This window comes from Antedon bifida, chromosome 7 (assembly GCF_963402885.1).
Source record: "Antedon bifida chromosome 7, ecAntBifi1.1, whole genome shotgun sequence".
NCBI classification, from domain to species: Eukaryota; Metazoa; Echinodermata; class Crinoidea; order Comatulida; family Antedonidae; genus Antedon; species Antedon bifida.
The window spans coordinates 3,488,110-3,504,345 of NC_136232.1; the positions used below are offsets into that span (position 1 = coordinate 3,488,110).

General features: G+C 33.3%; 2 protein-coding genes and 5 non-coding genes across 7 annotated transcripts; 2 read left to right on the top strand and 5 right to left on the bottom strand.

The window, feature by feature from the left end:
- Nucleotides 1-2,162: 2,162 nt before the first annotated feature.
- Nucleotides 2,163-2,235, bottom strand: Trnak-cuu (transfer RNA lysine (anticodon CUU)). Its single transcript has one exon. It is a non-coding gene; the product is annotated as a tRNA-Lys (tRNA).
- A 71-nt stretch (nucleotides 2,236-2,306) lies between these two features.
- Trnak-cuu (transfer RNA lysine (anticodon CUU)) lies at nucleotides 2,307-2,379 on the bottom strand. Its single transcript has one exon. It is a non-coding gene; the product is annotated as a tRNA-Lys (tRNA).
- Nucleotides 2,380-5,790: 3,411 nt separating this feature from the next.
- Nucleotides 5,791-5,863, bottom strand: Trnak-cuu (transfer RNA lysine (anticodon CUU)). The gene has a single exon. It is a non-coding gene; the product is annotated as a tRNA-Lys (tRNA).
- Nucleotides 5,864-5,934: 71 nt separating this feature from the next.
- Nucleotides 5,935-6,007, bottom strand: Trnak-cuu (transfer RNA lysine (anticodon CUU)). Its single transcript has one exon. It is a non-coding gene; the product is annotated as a tRNA-Lys (tRNA).
- Nucleotides 6,008-6,078: 71 nt separating this feature from the next.
- On the bottom strand, nucleotides 6,079-6,151 carry Trnak-cuu (transfer RNA lysine (anticodon CUU)). Its single transcript has one exon. It is a non-coding gene; the product is annotated as a tRNA-Lys (tRNA).
- Nucleotides 6,152-6,630: 479 nt separating this feature from the next.
- Nucleotides 6,631-7,509, top strand: LOC144848359 (bombesin receptor subtype-3-like). The gene has a single exon (XM_078705078.1). It carries the CDS (start codon nucleotides 6,631-6,633, stop codon nucleotides 7,507-7,509), a length of 879 nt encoding a protein of 292 aa, XP_078561204.1.
- Nucleotides 7,510-12,076: 4,567 nt separating this feature from the next.
- On the top strand, nucleotides 12,077-13,204 carry LOC144848360 (allatostatin-A receptor-like). Its single transcript, XM_078705079.1, has one exon. The coding sequence runs from the start codon at nucleotides 12,077-12,079 to the stop codon at nucleotides 13,085-13,087; it is 1,011 nt and encodes a 336-aa protein (XP_078561205.1). The 3' UTR covers nucleotides 13,088-13,204.
- Nucleotides 13,205-16,236: the final 3,032 nt, after the last annotated feature.

Genomic DNA, 16,236 nt, shown 5'->3' on the forward strand with positions numbered 1-16,236 from the left:
TGAAACCTCTAAGCGCTGAACATTATTACCCCGGTCATTCCAATAAACAAATCATTAACATGCATTTGTGTTATTCTCATGCCTCTATCTTGTCTATGGAAGGCGGATACCGCCATAATACATACATGCACATGCATACATTATGTTAGAAATTCAATAGTATTAAATTATGTTCATGTATCGATTATAAGTAAAGTATGGGGGAGGTGAAATGTTTTATTGATATTTCCATTATTTTATGACTTAAGGAAGACTTTTAATTAGATTTAATGTAAATTATAATTATATATATACAGTATAACAGAAATATTATGTTAGTTTCTCAAAATTATGTTAAACATTGGTGTAAGATAAATGCCACCATATATATTATGACATAAACATTGACTTGGACGAATAAATATTTTCAATCGAATCAATCGTTGTGTGTTTTTTAGGTGATCCGATATCGTACAAAAACATACAATTAAATGTAATTATATTAACGTTAAAGAATGCTTTGTATATTATAATGTATGTGATTGTTCATTGACTACGGACTTGTGCCGTCAATTGATTGTTAAATTGTGTTTTTTTGTTTGTGAGTGATTGTAAAATTGTTTTTATGCTTACATACGTTATGTAATTATGATATGTTAGAAGTTTGGCATAACCATTTACAGGCATTCTCGTCCATTTGTAAAAACGGCCAGCTATCAGTCAATCAATTCGTTTTGTAGTAAAATTGACATAAAATAGCCTCTCTACTCGAACACAAATAAGAACACAAATAAGATAGTTTAACAAGAAAATTTTAATCATGTATTTTACCGCCATTTTGTTTTTCTACATTTTAATTAACATCGTATCTAAAATTTTAAATGAGAAAAAATATGGTTAATACTGAATTTTGGCATCTTATTATGTAAATATACCTGTATTTTAACTACTTTAAACACTTACTTTTAATTGTCACAAATGTACTTATATGTATATAATATATTCATCAATGAGAATTTAAATAAACGTGAGAAGAACTCACACAAGACAAAAAAAATTGACATAAAATGTGTAGGCCTATCTTGCACATAAAACAGTTGCCAATACTGTATATCCAAAATAAATTGTTGGAAAATTACAGGAACATCGGTCGGTCATGACGTTACGTGTACACGTCGCAGTTAATGGGAAGTGAAGGTATAGAAGAGTAGTTTATGACATTATATTTTTTATGTGCAAAGATATAATTATGTTGGTTGCAGTAGCGTAACGCGCGGAGACCTGATGCCCCTGGTTTAGGAACCCTCCAGCGTTGATTGCCTCGGGCGTTTTAGCATTTTGGACATTATTTAATGCCTGTTTTTCCTCTGGGCACTGCTCAGGGGCCCCATAAGTTCCAGGGCCCCTGGGTTACTTTAGCCAGTTAGAGCGCTCATAGCCGTTACGCCACTGGTTGGTTGTATGTCCTTTATAGATACCTATCTTATAAACCGATATCCCGAAATGAGTTCAGATTATGCATCATTGCATTAAAGTGGAATTATATTTGTGTAATTAAAATACATATTTAATTAATTGATAATGAACTTGGTAATTACATACAACAAAGAGCGAAAGTTAATTTGACTAATGGCATTGATGTGGAATGATGTTGACAAGGAGGAACGCATATACACTTTAAACCAATTACTAAAGAGTCATGTTCCCACTAGGACCCAACCCAAGGTCATAAGCACATAGCATGTAATTTGACCAATCAAGACCGATGGTTTATTACAAATGTCGCTTTTCATTGGTCAGCTGCTCGCTTGCGCTGTGCATACTTCTGTACGGTCCTAGTAGGACCTCATGTACGCCTGCCACGTTCCTCTTCGGGTACACCATTTATTTTCGTATTTTGTTTGAAATATAACTACACGTTGAAAATACCAAGTGTACGGCGCACTATTCGGGGCTTGGACCAACAACCCTCATGCTCTGCCCACTGAGCTACTAACGAGGCTTCTTCACGTACCTTCTTTATTTTCGTATTTTTGTTTAAGTATTATTACTACGACTATCTATCGCCAAAACGCATTCATTTTGTTCAGGGAAAAACCATAACAAGTACTTCACAAACATTATAGGAAGTTTTTTTCTATACATGGAAACACTATAGCAAAATACTATACAGGAAAAAAGTGCGCCCAATGTGGGGCTCGAACCCACTACCCTGAAATTAAGAGTCTCATGCTCTACCGACTGAGCTAAACGGGCGATTTGTTGTATGGTTTCTGTATTATCCTTCATGCAAAAACTATAGCAAAATATTGTACAGGAAAAAAGTGCGCCCAATGTGGGGCTCGAACCCACGACCCTGAGATTAAGAGTCTCATGCTCTACCGACTGAGCTAACCGGGCGTTGAATATGTTATTACAGTATAACTATAGCAATATACACACATTATAACATGAATGTTTTATTTATAACTTTTAGGTGATCCTGCCTCATTGATTTACTTTTGTACTGTTTTTATTATGATAACCACACGCTTTCCGTGAATTAAACATGCTTTGCGTACTTCATATAGACGTACATTATTTCCGTAATTTCTTTTGAAATAACAGACATAACACTTATAATAGAGAAACTACGCATAACGTGGCGCTTGAACCAACGGCCCTTAGATTTAGAGTTTCATACTTTTACCGACTAAGTAAAGGGTTTCGCATATTCATACACTTTCATATTTTTGGTGTATATTTTTTAAAAGCAACAGTCACCATAACATGATAATTATGTCTTGGGCACCAGAAGAACTTAACTCATCTATTTATCAATATACCTTTAAAATACCGCAAATGTTACTTTACTAAAGTATAAATTATCATTATTTTGTATCAGAGATTTCTCTTACATATTCAAACTGTGCTTGGCTCTTAGATAATTTAGTGTAATTTGACCATTTGGCATTTGCAGTGTGAATTATATAGTATCGTATATCGAAAACAATATATCAAGCACAGCACGAGCACTGACCTCGAACTCCATGTTTAACAAATTGGCACTTGTATGTTACATCATGATTTATACTAAACTTTATGTTGATTGCTGTCACCTCAAAGTCGGCTACTGAACGGCAGGTAAGAACTAACTTTGATAAAATAGGTGTTCATCCATGTTATTGTCCCTTTTTTTATATCGTTACTGTTTTAATTTCATTTATTTTTTACAATTATTTAAAACAACAAAATCAACTTATTTCAGTATAGAAGAACCTATTTTAATTTCATTGAAAAATAACATAAAAAACGGAAACACTTTGTATGCATTACGTCATTCTATTGATTAATCATGCATAACGGTTTGTAACTAGCGCCATCGCAATTGTAAACTACCTAGATCACTAGCCCAATGATATGTTCAGGGAGTGTACCTATGTACAACACTTAAATCTTCCTTTTCCTTTTTTCTATACATTTAGCAACAGGGTATTCATCTATTTGATTCTTTTATTTTGACAATAAGAACAATCTATTGTGTGTAAATTACTTAACTTTAGGCCATATTCATCAAATTAATTAAACAAAATATTAAGTTGCATAAGTATGTAGGCTATTCCTCACACAACGGTTTTAGGCCCACTTTTCTTGTAAATGCATTGTGTTGTTTTTATTTTGCGTGACCAAATAATGTACTTGATATTTTAAAAAATAGTTTTCCCTTTTAAAATAATCTTCACATTTTTATCAGTCAGCGTCCTGGTATTAAAATATAATTTTTGATATAAATATGGGTTTATCAATCTTCAATTGTCTAGGAATTGTAGCTAGTTGACGTCACAGTAATACCAATAGATTAGTTTACACTTATGTATTCGGCTGAGAATTGTGATATAATTGAACAACCATGGGAGAATTCATCGAGCGACTGAGGAATCTATACAATCAAGTACGAAAGAAGTAGATGGTGTTGATTTTGATGGTGACCTTTTGCGATTTGCTATAACGACATGGCAAAACTTTATTGTAATTATTTGATCATAAATGAAAATCAAAACGACAGTTATACAGTGGAACCTCTCCTTTGAGACACCCCTATTCAGGGACCACCCAAACGGATACACCCAATAAATAAATAAATGAGGGGAAATATATATTTTAACACACGGTCAACCCCTATTCTGAGGACAAGATACCCATTTTAAGGGGACACTTTGTTGGCTCCTGAAGGTGCCTCCTTAAAACTAAAAAAAAATGAATAGGTCCCGGCGCACAGGTGGAATAAAATTAGTGTATGTAAAAAAGTTAATAAAAGTAAGCATACGGTATAAATAGTAAATTTCAACATTTATTGCATAGTATGTTATTTCTATGGACCAGAAATTCTGAAAGAAAAAATGAATCGAATTGCAAACTGCAAATGTTTTTTAAAAATATCTGTGTTCATGTGTGGCCTTGTGTGCCACAGCACAGAAGGCTGTGGGTGAATTGAAGTGGGGTTGGCGATCCTATATAGGCCTGCATATAATGACAGCATTTCTAGTTTACATTACGCTTCACGTCACTTGTCCACACGGGTAACTTATATATACCTTGTCGTGACGTGTACATTAAATAGCGCCTTCCGGCCTACGATCTATCCTAACGTGATTATAAATTCTATCTCAATATTGAATTGGTATTCGATTAGTAAATGCCAATGGTTTTCGCTAGTAACACAGTGGTTCTGACTCGTGTGTTTTGTGATCGGAATTCGGTCCGGTACCTGCTACGTGATGTAAGTATTTTTGTGTTATTTAGTTTACCTGGGTAAATGTAAATTGATACGAATTACAAATAGTCTAAATACAAGCCTTAATGTTGCTTTACCGTAATATATGTCTTATTTTATATTTGCAATTTAATTATTACGAATTGATTTAAGTATATCGATATTCTTCAAAGGCGTAGGCTGGTTTTGGCACGGAGAGGTGGAAAAGTTTTGGGAATGTAGAACAAGTATATTACAATTTTATTTCAAATGGTAGGCCCTACTATGTTTTTAGTCTGGAGATTAAAAACTGAATGTGTGTCATGTGTGTGCTTACCACATTTTTTCCGAAATAATAGGTAGGCCTAATAGTTCGCCTATAAAAAAATGTCTAGTTTGGACCCGTCCCTGTTGTTGAATGCATTGTTTTATGTACGTTAATTTTTGTTATTAACAAAAACAGAAGAATATAAAAGATTAATGTTCCGCGTACAAAAAGCCTTGCGCGTACAAAAAGCGGTTGTAATATCGTAATTTCAACGCACCACGCCCCTGGATCTGCCTCTGTTACATACACTGTCCGTAATAATGAATTCGTTCTTAAACGGAAGAACAAAGTATAAAACGCGTAGTAGCTTTATCAACATTTCAAGGCACCGCGCCCAAATTATGTGATTTCTTCGAAACCGAAACGCGTACCGCTGCTTTGTCATTAATATGCATTAAAACGATATGTATACCTATGATTACTGTCAAGGCATATTAAAGGTCACAGGATGAGAAAAACATTTGGATTTCTTAGCATTTTGCCGCATTGGCTTTTAATAATCAGTATCAAAAGTAATCAACTTTTAGTTTAAATTACAGATATCTATTATGCAAATTCTAATCATCTAAGCCATTATACAGATCACCAGAGGCTGTGCAAATTTAAGTGTGTGTTTACAATATTCTTCGTATGTGACTTGATCTAAAATGTATTAGTCTCTAATTATCGTTAGGACTGTTACTTATTCAAGCAAAATAATTGATACCACATTTGGATTAATCAGTTACTTACTGTACATGAAAAATAAGTGCGCCCAATGTGGGGTTCGAACCCACGACCCTGAGATTAAGAGTCTCATGCTCTACCGACTGAGCTAACCGGGCTTTTTGTGGTTTATCTTTTGTATTTCATTTACCGGAAAACTATAGCAAAATACTGTACAGGAAAATACGTTCGCCCAATGTGGGGCTCGAACCCACGACCCTGAGATTAAGAGTCTCATGCTCTACCGACTGAGCTAACCGGGCTATTTGAGGTTTATCTTTTGTATTTCATTTATTGGAAAATTATAGCAAAATACTGTACAGGAAAAGAAGTGCGCCCAATGTGGGGCTCGAACCCACGACCCTGAGATTAAGAGTCTCATGCTCTACCTACTTAGCTAACCGGGCTATTTGTGGTTTATCTTTTGTATTTTATTTATAGGAAAACTATAGCAAAATACTGCTAGCAATATACTACCGACTGAGCTAACTGATTACTTTTAAGCCCTATATCTCCTGTATTTTCCTTTATGGAAGAAATAATAGCGAAACACTATTCAGTAAAAAAAGTGCATTATCAAGTAACATTATGTTTTGTTTTTTTTTTCAATTGCAGATTTTGGGTGCTTTATGCATATCTCTACGATAGCAAGTGTTTTACTAGAGTCTCCAATATAATAAATGCAATTTATAAAATGGAATCATATATTAATTATACTGATATACTAGAAGGAACTATGTACAATTCTACTGCTACAACCTCTACAGAATGTGTCAGGCGGTTTAATGAAAGTTTAGTAAATCTTATAATTGTGATGTGTGTACTAGGCTCTGTTGGATTAATCGCTAACGTTTTATTAATCGTCATTATATTGATCAACCGAAAAATGAGATCTTCAGCGATAATCTTAATCGTAAATGCCTGCTTTGTAGAAATAATCATGTTAATTGTATTTGTTCCCTTTAATGTTAGTTACTTTCTAACTTCTACTTGGATGTTCGGTGACTTGCTTTGTAAAGCTTTGAATGGAGTGGTACATTTTTCAAGCGCCGTAACAATTTACACTTTTGTAGCACTGAGTTTTGATCGTTACGTCGCAGTTGCGTATCCACTGGAACCCGGTAGAGCCTGGACGGCCAAACGTACAATACTCACCCAGCTAATAATCAACCTGGTTGGGATCGTTGTAAGCATTCCAAAAATTATCACAGCGCAGGAGATACATCGACCTATGTACATGTGTCCACAATGCTACTACCTTCAACACGGAACAACATTCGCAAAAGTATACGTTCTTCTAGTATTCATAGTGTCCTACGTTACGCCGTTGCTACTGACGGCGTTTAACTACGTTCGTATTGCAATCGTTTTATTTAAAAGCGTCAGTACGAATAAACGTCACGGCGTTAATCACCACACGGATTCACGCATTCGTCTTGCTAGAACGTTGCTTGTAATGGTTGTGGTGTATTCTTTATGTTTGTTACCAAGACATATCTTTTCTATTAGTTATCAGTTTATGTTTCACGATGTAGAACGATTGAATAAGTTTGCTGGAAAGTTTTACTTCTTTGCGCTCGTCTGTTTGTTGTGTTCGTCGTTCGTCAACCCAGGTGTCCTCTTCTTCATTACTGGATATAATAGAAGTTTTTGTAAGGCGGTAAAACAAGAATCAGCAAAAGTTCTAGTGAGGTACCATAAATCGAATCAGAGGAAAGACTATAGCTCCAGTGCAAGTGCGTCTGTTTCGATAGTGAACACCTAAAATACGTGAAAACTGACTAAACTCAAAACATCTTACGGCAAACATCGCGAATGCATGACATCAATTATGGCATAAAATAATGAATAATGCATATCATAACTTACGATCGACAATTACGATAAAAAAATACAGTAGTGATACTGACAAATGATGACGATAATTATTATGAATGTATGTTGATGATAATAAAGATGTTGATAACGACGAATGTGATCATGATTTAATGGTTATGATGAAGTATTAGGATTAGTATTATGAAAATGAATGATTGATTGAATTAGGATTGATTAATGACCGGGTTATGCTGATAATGACGTAAAATAGTATGACTACTTTGATCATTATCATGAAGATTGATCTTACATTGATTATGCTGATGACGATTACGTTGTGGTGAGAAATCTATAAATGGACGACGACGATGAAAGTTATCTTATTTCAACTGTAAATATGCATATAAAATAGTGTCCATGGCGCAGTGTAAAAATACGTAACACAAGAGGCCTATTTTGATCAATCACATGCGAAGGATCAACGAAACACGGTGTTGATACGTGTTTGTTCCAACCTTAAGCTTGGTTTGCAACGCAATGAAAATACAGCGTAAGCGAGTTTACCAATGACAAGCGAAAGTTCACTTATTGCGTTGCGCCTACGTTTTTGTGTTGCGTCCTAGAGAGAACCAAGCTTTATAAAAGAGCAACAAAGATGATGACGTAATTCCAAATGTGTACAATGTACTTCCTCTCACTCATGTATATAACCTATGTTATGGTTAAAAGGACCTTTTTGACTTACTTTTTTAAAATCAAAATAAATAATGCATTACATTGTATATAACGATAACAACAGTTAGTTGCTCTTTATATTGTGTTTAAACATAACATAGGCCTACACATACTCTATTATTTTCATGTAGTTTTCAACGAAAACAATTATTTTTAAACCTTTGTGATAGAGTTGAATAATATGAACATTTGTTTCGTGTAAATGTATGAGTTCCAGGGAACTAAAAACAATGTAATAAATCAACGTCAAAAACTGTATGACGTCATTTGAATGAGATCTTTATTCAAATAACTGAATTGTAACGTGAAATAAGTTCAATGTTTGTCTAATTTTTCTGAATAATGATGAATAAGCATGACTATTGTGGTGATTATATCTTTTATAATGATGATATTTGTATAGCGATGGAGACATTTAACATATTTAAAGTAGCAATGACAATGACGAAATTACCCTAGTAACGTTATTAAAGATATGCCTTATATTATCACAAAGGAAAATTATATAACTCTTTACACATTATACTCGCTGGAATGAAGCATTTCAATACATAATAGTTATTTAATTGAACGAAAATTGGATAACAACTAAATATTTACCTAGTTATTTTAGGAAAAAACAGAAAATGCATTGCCTAGATTTAAATGTAACTGTTTATTTTGTTTGACGAAAGTACTGTACTATTAAAGATAGGCCTTGTATTGTAATAAATGTAAAGAAAAGTATATAACTCTCTAAACAATACTCGCTGGAATGAGGCATTTCAATACATCATAGTTATTTAATTGAACCAAAATTGGATAGCAACGAAATATTTACCTAATTATTTTAGGAAAAAGGACAGAAAATACATTAAGATTTAAATGTAACTGTATATTTTGCCTTTTCTTTATAAGCGGAATCATTTTTTAACTTTTTGTGTGTAAATTGGCGAAAGTGAATGATTTTATTAAACTACAAAATGACCTATTTAAAGTTGCATTTTTTCTTCTTTAACTTTCGTATTTGGATGACAATACATCTCTTCATGTTGATATTAGTGATGATGTTGCTAATAATATTATGGCCGCTTGACCATGACAGTTTGAGTGAGTACTGTGATGATCATTATTATTGATGATAATGATTATTGATAACAACGAATAACAGTGACGATTATGATGCAATGATATATCCAGCTCATCGTAACAAAATAATTTTGACAACTGTGCTGATGATATTGAAGAAATAACAATCTGAATTAGTTATGATGATATTAATAATGTTTTTTAAGATGGATAGTGACGACGTTAATAATAATGTTATAAATCATTGTTTTTAATCCATAAAAGGTTCAAACTCGAGCGATTCTAATACTTTATGAAGACTTGGATCCGATATAAATGTGGTATTATTATTATTATTATTATTGGACAGCACACAATTTCATTTGGCCACATAATTGAACAGCTGGTGAGAACAGAAATATATAATTTCCAACGTTAAATGTCGGTTGGATACAATATTAAATGTCGGCCATTGATGATCACTCAATGATGGCTTAAGATGTCAAGACAAGAGCCTACTCACTTCTAAAAACTATTGACGCTCAAATCAAATAATCTCCTGCAAAATCACGAGCGTAGGCAGGGTTAAGCCGATTTTTCACTAGGCGGAAACCTTCAGCTTTTCCGCATGCGTAGAGAAGGATTTGGAAGATGGAAACATAAATACGCATGTGCATAAGCTGGCGCTTTCGATTCGCGGAAACAAATTCGTCTAGTGGAAAATAAGATTAGGGTTAGGATTCAAGTTAGTGTTTAGGGTATTTCCATGAGCATGCTCTTGTACGCTATCCTCACTATCGATCTTCTTAGTGCGACAGATTAATTAGGCCTACTCAGCCGTTTCTCGGTAGGCCTACTATGTAAAAGGATAGCCTATTTTCTTTTCGTAGAAAAATTATCTGAATTATGTATTTATATTATTTATATTCATCTACTTTAGGCCTAATTGATATGCATGACGCGTGAGAAACCAAACTATACTAATTGCCTCTGAAACGATTAATTTCCATGGAGTTGTTTCCTAGATTCGAACCCTGCGAATTCCATTTTTCCTTCACTGAGAGAGAGAGCGAGGAGTTATTTAGAGGGTTAGATTCAGAACATGATTTGATGTCAATGATATCAACGATACATTATTTCTTCAGTGCTTCCTACGGGAAAAATGTTATAAACGGTTTTGGTATTATAAATCATCTGCATGTTGAGTTGTAGGTATGTGCAGATATTCACGTAGGCCTCTCTCTACTATTTTTAGTTGAGATACGAATGAAGTGTGTAAAGTTCATTTTTTACCGTTAGAAAATGTTTGTCAAAAATTCTGGGGAAGACATCGATGGTTCGATTGTTCATATGGATGTTTATTTTTATTTTATTTTATTCAATCCAAACCAACAGCGATAAATACCGCCACAAACAGGTTTGAAACATAAAACAATACAACATCAAAAACGGTTAACAATAAAATACAGATATAAATATATAAATATATATAAAAAAAAATAGATCAGAATGCCATAGACAGTTTCAATTTAAAATGTATATTGATCAAACAGGTTATGCAGGCTGTTCAAGAAATGAACACATAATCTTCCTCTTAAAATAACCAAGCCTATCATTAAAAATATCAATATGATTGCAATTTAGATTATTAAATGTATATGGTATGAACAATTTCCCTCCTGTTATAGCAGAAAGATGTTTCTTCTCACGTCGCGTATTACAACATCCCATCCTACTTCCCCTTCCTCACCGGCTTATATTGGATTATCTGAATTGAGGCCTGAAAGCAATAAATGTAAACGCTCCAATTATTGAACATGAGTGGAGCTATTACATAACAAAATAACCGTAGGATTAAATTGGCGGATTTTGCCTTGCATTATATTATTGTTTCCCATCACTTTTTTCGTTTTATTGGTTTTTTGGGGGGAGGGAGTGTTATGGTTATCAATTGATACTTATATGGTGAAATCGCCTTCCTCAGTTATTATTTGTTCTTTCCCACGTCTTAAGCGGTGTCAATAAACGTTTTGACATACGCATAGATATATTCCATGTCCTATAGTAGCCTACCAACACACGCAGATCACCTCGAATATTTTTTCCTATAATATGACACTGATTTATGAGCCTTTACCGATGTGTACAGTAATTGTTTGCATTTACCACACAATCGGCGAACTTACTTAAATTGCATGAAATTACAAACCTCATTATTTCGATCTCTGTTGTGATGAAATGCTGTTGTGTTGGCTTAAATTACTTGGTATTTTTCGAGAAAAAAAAGTGTACATTGCTTCTGAGTCTTCCGGGTATCTTTAACATACGATGAAACTGTTTTGATAGAACTTAACAAATTGTGTTCTTGTTTCAACATAAGTGTGTTTTATAGTTTGTTATGCACCGAGAGTCGTGTTATTATTGTCCGTTTTTAAAATTAAAGAAAAACCTGCTTTAACTAGGATCACATAGATAAATTTTCACACAGTAGGACATGCGCTGTCGAGAAATATCTGATTCGTTGGAATCTAGAAAACTACCGAGCACAGTCATCGTTAATTACTGAATCCTGTGAATTGTGTGTAAATACCTACTAACGGTTTGAACATAAGTTGTGAAGATGAGTTTTGTTTTTACCGATTGGTATTAGATAATCAATTCAGCAGGTAAGCGAAATAAAGGTTTTGTGATATTGTTTTGGCGATTTTGGTATATTTTTACCATATATCAACATGGAAAATGGAACTGATTACATCAACGCTACAGCTGAATCTGATGAATATGGATTTAATCTCGCATTTTTTTTATGTTGGTGTGTTTCTGGTGCTTTTGGTGTGATTGGAAACCTAATCATGAGTCTAACTATTCTCTTGAACAAGGACCTACGAAACGTCACAAATATTTTGATAGTGAACGCTGCGGTTGGCGATATTGCGTTTATTTTAATAATGCTACCGTTGAATATTTATACTTGGGTAACGTGGATATGGCCTTTTGGTGATTTTTTATGCAAACTCAGCAATATGGTAACTATGTACTCACTGACTACTTCAGCTTATTCATTTTGTGCTATAAGTTATGATCGGTATATGGTTGTCACCAAGCCGCTTGAACACCGCACGATTCGTACACGTCGAGTGTCTTGTTACATCATCACCATTGATTTTATCGGATTGTTATCCGTCATCCCGACTTACTTTATGGCGCATGAAGAGGACAACCAATGCAACTATCTGGATCATGGAACGACAATGGCTCAAATTCATGAAGTAACTGTATTCATTTGTCTGTATGTAATCCCCTTATTTGTCATTGGCTTCAATTACATACGAATTGCGAAGGTACTGGTGCTTAGTATACGCCGCCAACTCTGTGAGAGGTCAAACGCGGCCATTGCTAAGCAACAATCGAAGCGTATACGTTTGACTAAATCACTACTATTGATAATCATTATCTATGGGTTGTGTATGCTTCCGTATTACATAGCAACCATAGGTGTTCAATTTTTGACAGATGAAATCGCTTACCAGCGTTTCATGAACATTATTTTGATTCCAAGTGTCCTATGCTATGTCTTAGCGACGCTAGTAAATCCGGTGATGATGTTTGTTTTAAGTCAAAAATACAGACACCACGTGTTGAGATGTAGGCCTACTTTTTTTCGACCAAACTTGATGAATACACGTGCGAATGGGAGTAACCGTTTGACTTTAACACGAAGAACCACAGGGACCCAATTTTGAATTGCGTACTAAAACTTGGCACTTCGAAGTCATACACTGTATTCAATACCACATAAATGTCCGTTAAGCTCTATCTACACCCTTTATGTGACAAAAAATGTGATGATGTGATGTGCACATAAATGGACACGGTGACGTCGTATCAATGACATATTTGTGTAAACTAGTTTGATAGTGTATACAGAGCCTTAATCAATAATAGTATCATCCCAGCTAACAATTTTACATTTGTTCGGTGTAATATTGGGGATATGTGCGTTTAAAAATGTAAATTTGTGTAGTTTTATGAACTAATAAATAGAGTTCTATGTATACGTTTTGAAACAACGTAATATTATTAAGATATCATTACAAACGTTTGATTATAGGTACATGTAAAAAAGTTGTTTTGTGTTTATTAGGATATTCTATTTGGAAACAATATCAAACTACACAGTAAAACACATAAAACACTAAAATAACTCATGAATTAATGAACTTTTTTCTACGATTTTAATCTGATTTTAGTTCCAAAACGTCCTATTCAAAACCTCGTTTGTACCATTAAAATCCTCGTATAAGCATCTGAAACTACGTGTTCTAACAAAAAAACTCTCACAGTTTTCTGCTTTAATTTGCTTTTGTTGCTCTAAGAAAAAAAAATTTCAATATTGTGACGATACCCATGAACAATGGGTACAATTTGATTCCTCGATTTTAGATATAAATGGAGATACGAGGTTTTGGAAGATTTGTAATGTAGTAATATTATAGTACGCCTAGAATTAGCAAAAATTATACGCTAATAAAGAATGCTGTGCGCCAATAATTTATCGAGATTTTAATTTTTGTTTTTGTAATATTAAAAACTTTTTAGAGAAAACTGGCAAAATCAGCACTGTTGGTCATCTTTCAAGAGTTGTCAAAACAATATAGATTATCTGATAAAACTCCTAGAAAGTAGGAAACCGTTTTCCATTTTCCCCTGAAAAGGAGACACTATCCACATAGGCCTATACAGTCATATTTGAAGATGGGCAAACTGCTACATGTGTGCATTTCTATTCTACATGTTTGCCATTAATTGTTAGGAAAAGATATTATAAACCTTTTTTTAATTAGTAAGACACACTGCGTTAATGCCATTAAGCCTATTACTAAAACATACGGTTATACCATAATAAGAATAATCATGATATAAATTTGTGGTGTACAGCAAACTTATATCAACATTTGATTTCGCCATGTAAACCTTTAAACAATATAAGAATAATCATACCATTATATTATGCTCGATTCATTATTTTTTTAAACAGTATATGAATCGGTATCTTATATCAAAAGAATAATAACCATAAATTTCTCAAATCTCATCTAAATGAGATTTTCCCCTTATTCAAATCAAGTTTGCTTCTAGCGATGATGCAATTATTATAGCCATACCGTTTCTGTGATACAAATTATTATATTCTTTTTGAGCGTTTTAATATCGTCAGCCTCGTCGCTGTGGACGTCACCATGGAGGTCACCTTTTTAATTATCCTTTGAATACTGACGAGTTTAATTTATGTTTTTAAAACAAATCTGCAAAAGATGACGTAGTAACCAGGCTACCAAAAATAGCATATGCACAAGTTCCACAGAGCAACAATGGCAAGCTAACATAAGGCGACAGTGATTTAACCAAAACAGCAAGGACCTTACCCAAGAAAAGGGCATATTCTCTAGTAGTAAGCCCCTTTACAAAATAAAGCAACTGGTTAAATAAGGCGAAAGTGATTGAGCCGAGCAAGGAATGCTCCAAATTGTCATATTGTATATGTTTATTAAAAAATATATATATAAAAATATTAGCATATAAAAAAAAAATTAATCCAAATATTGTAAACGACTCTTTTAAATGGCTTTTTGAGCTATGATCTGTAGTGGTTACATATATTATTGTCTCTGTTTGTAATACCTATATGATTACGATTACGATAGGCCAGCTATCCTAATGTTTATAAACATTTTGAAGCGTTCCTCATTCGGCTCAATCACTTGCTGTTGCTTTATTTGGTAAAAGGGCTTACTACTAGAGAATTATAATGGTCTTTTCTTGGATAAGGTCCTTACCGATTTTGGCCAAAAAAATGTGAACTTGAATTGAATTGAATAACACGTGACCTACCATCAAAAAGTACGATTTGAGTAAATAATTACAAAACAGGAATAAACAACCATTTTAAGTAGGTCGATTGTACTCTTACTTTAATTACATAGTACGCCAGTACTACTGATTGAAATTAATTATACTAAACATGAACTCTACATGAAAATTGATGTATATTTTATTGTATCTAAAAAATATTTTTTTTTACTTCAAAATTTCTTTTTTTTATTGGACGAGTTCAAAAATTATCATATCATATGTTGATCCTCGGTTGTATTTTAAATTGGTTTTGGGAAAAGTATATAAACGCTTACAGTAACACGATAAACTACAAATAATTTGTTCAATGGGTTTTTTGTTCGTTCTGTTTTGATATTTTTTATATAAAGAATCGTACTATTCGTATTATAGAAGTCTTTTCTTGACTCGAAAACGATGTTTAGGCTTACTGTGTGAATATACTATCATGATCATTAAATCGCCATGATTGATTATTAAATTTAGATGCTCGATGGTAATGAATTGCAAATGGTCAATTGTACTTATATTATGTCTTAATGCTGAGCAGGAGAATACGGATTTAAAATACCTTATTTCGAAAGAACGGTATTTTCTTGTCTCCATTGTCAAATACATTCAGAAAACTGTTCAGTATATTTAAGATATACAACTTAAATCCGAAATACGACGTTTTTAACATGAATTCATCAAAGTAGAATCAGAAAACCAGTAACCGTATAGTTCTTTCCTCTGTCCTATACATATATCACCGTTTTAGTGCATTTAAACAAACAATTTATGTGACTATCTAATTGGTTTTTATTTTTATTGATAAGTAATAATTTATTTAAAATAAATACAAACATTACAAATAAATATGTTTATCAAATGAAGATGACCCGTTTAAATCTGTCAAAAACATACAGTTACGGTTCAAAAGTGAGCAGTTGGAAAACGAGTTTCGTATATATATATATATATCGTATATAAGCCACTGTAAATATTATGTCAAGTATAC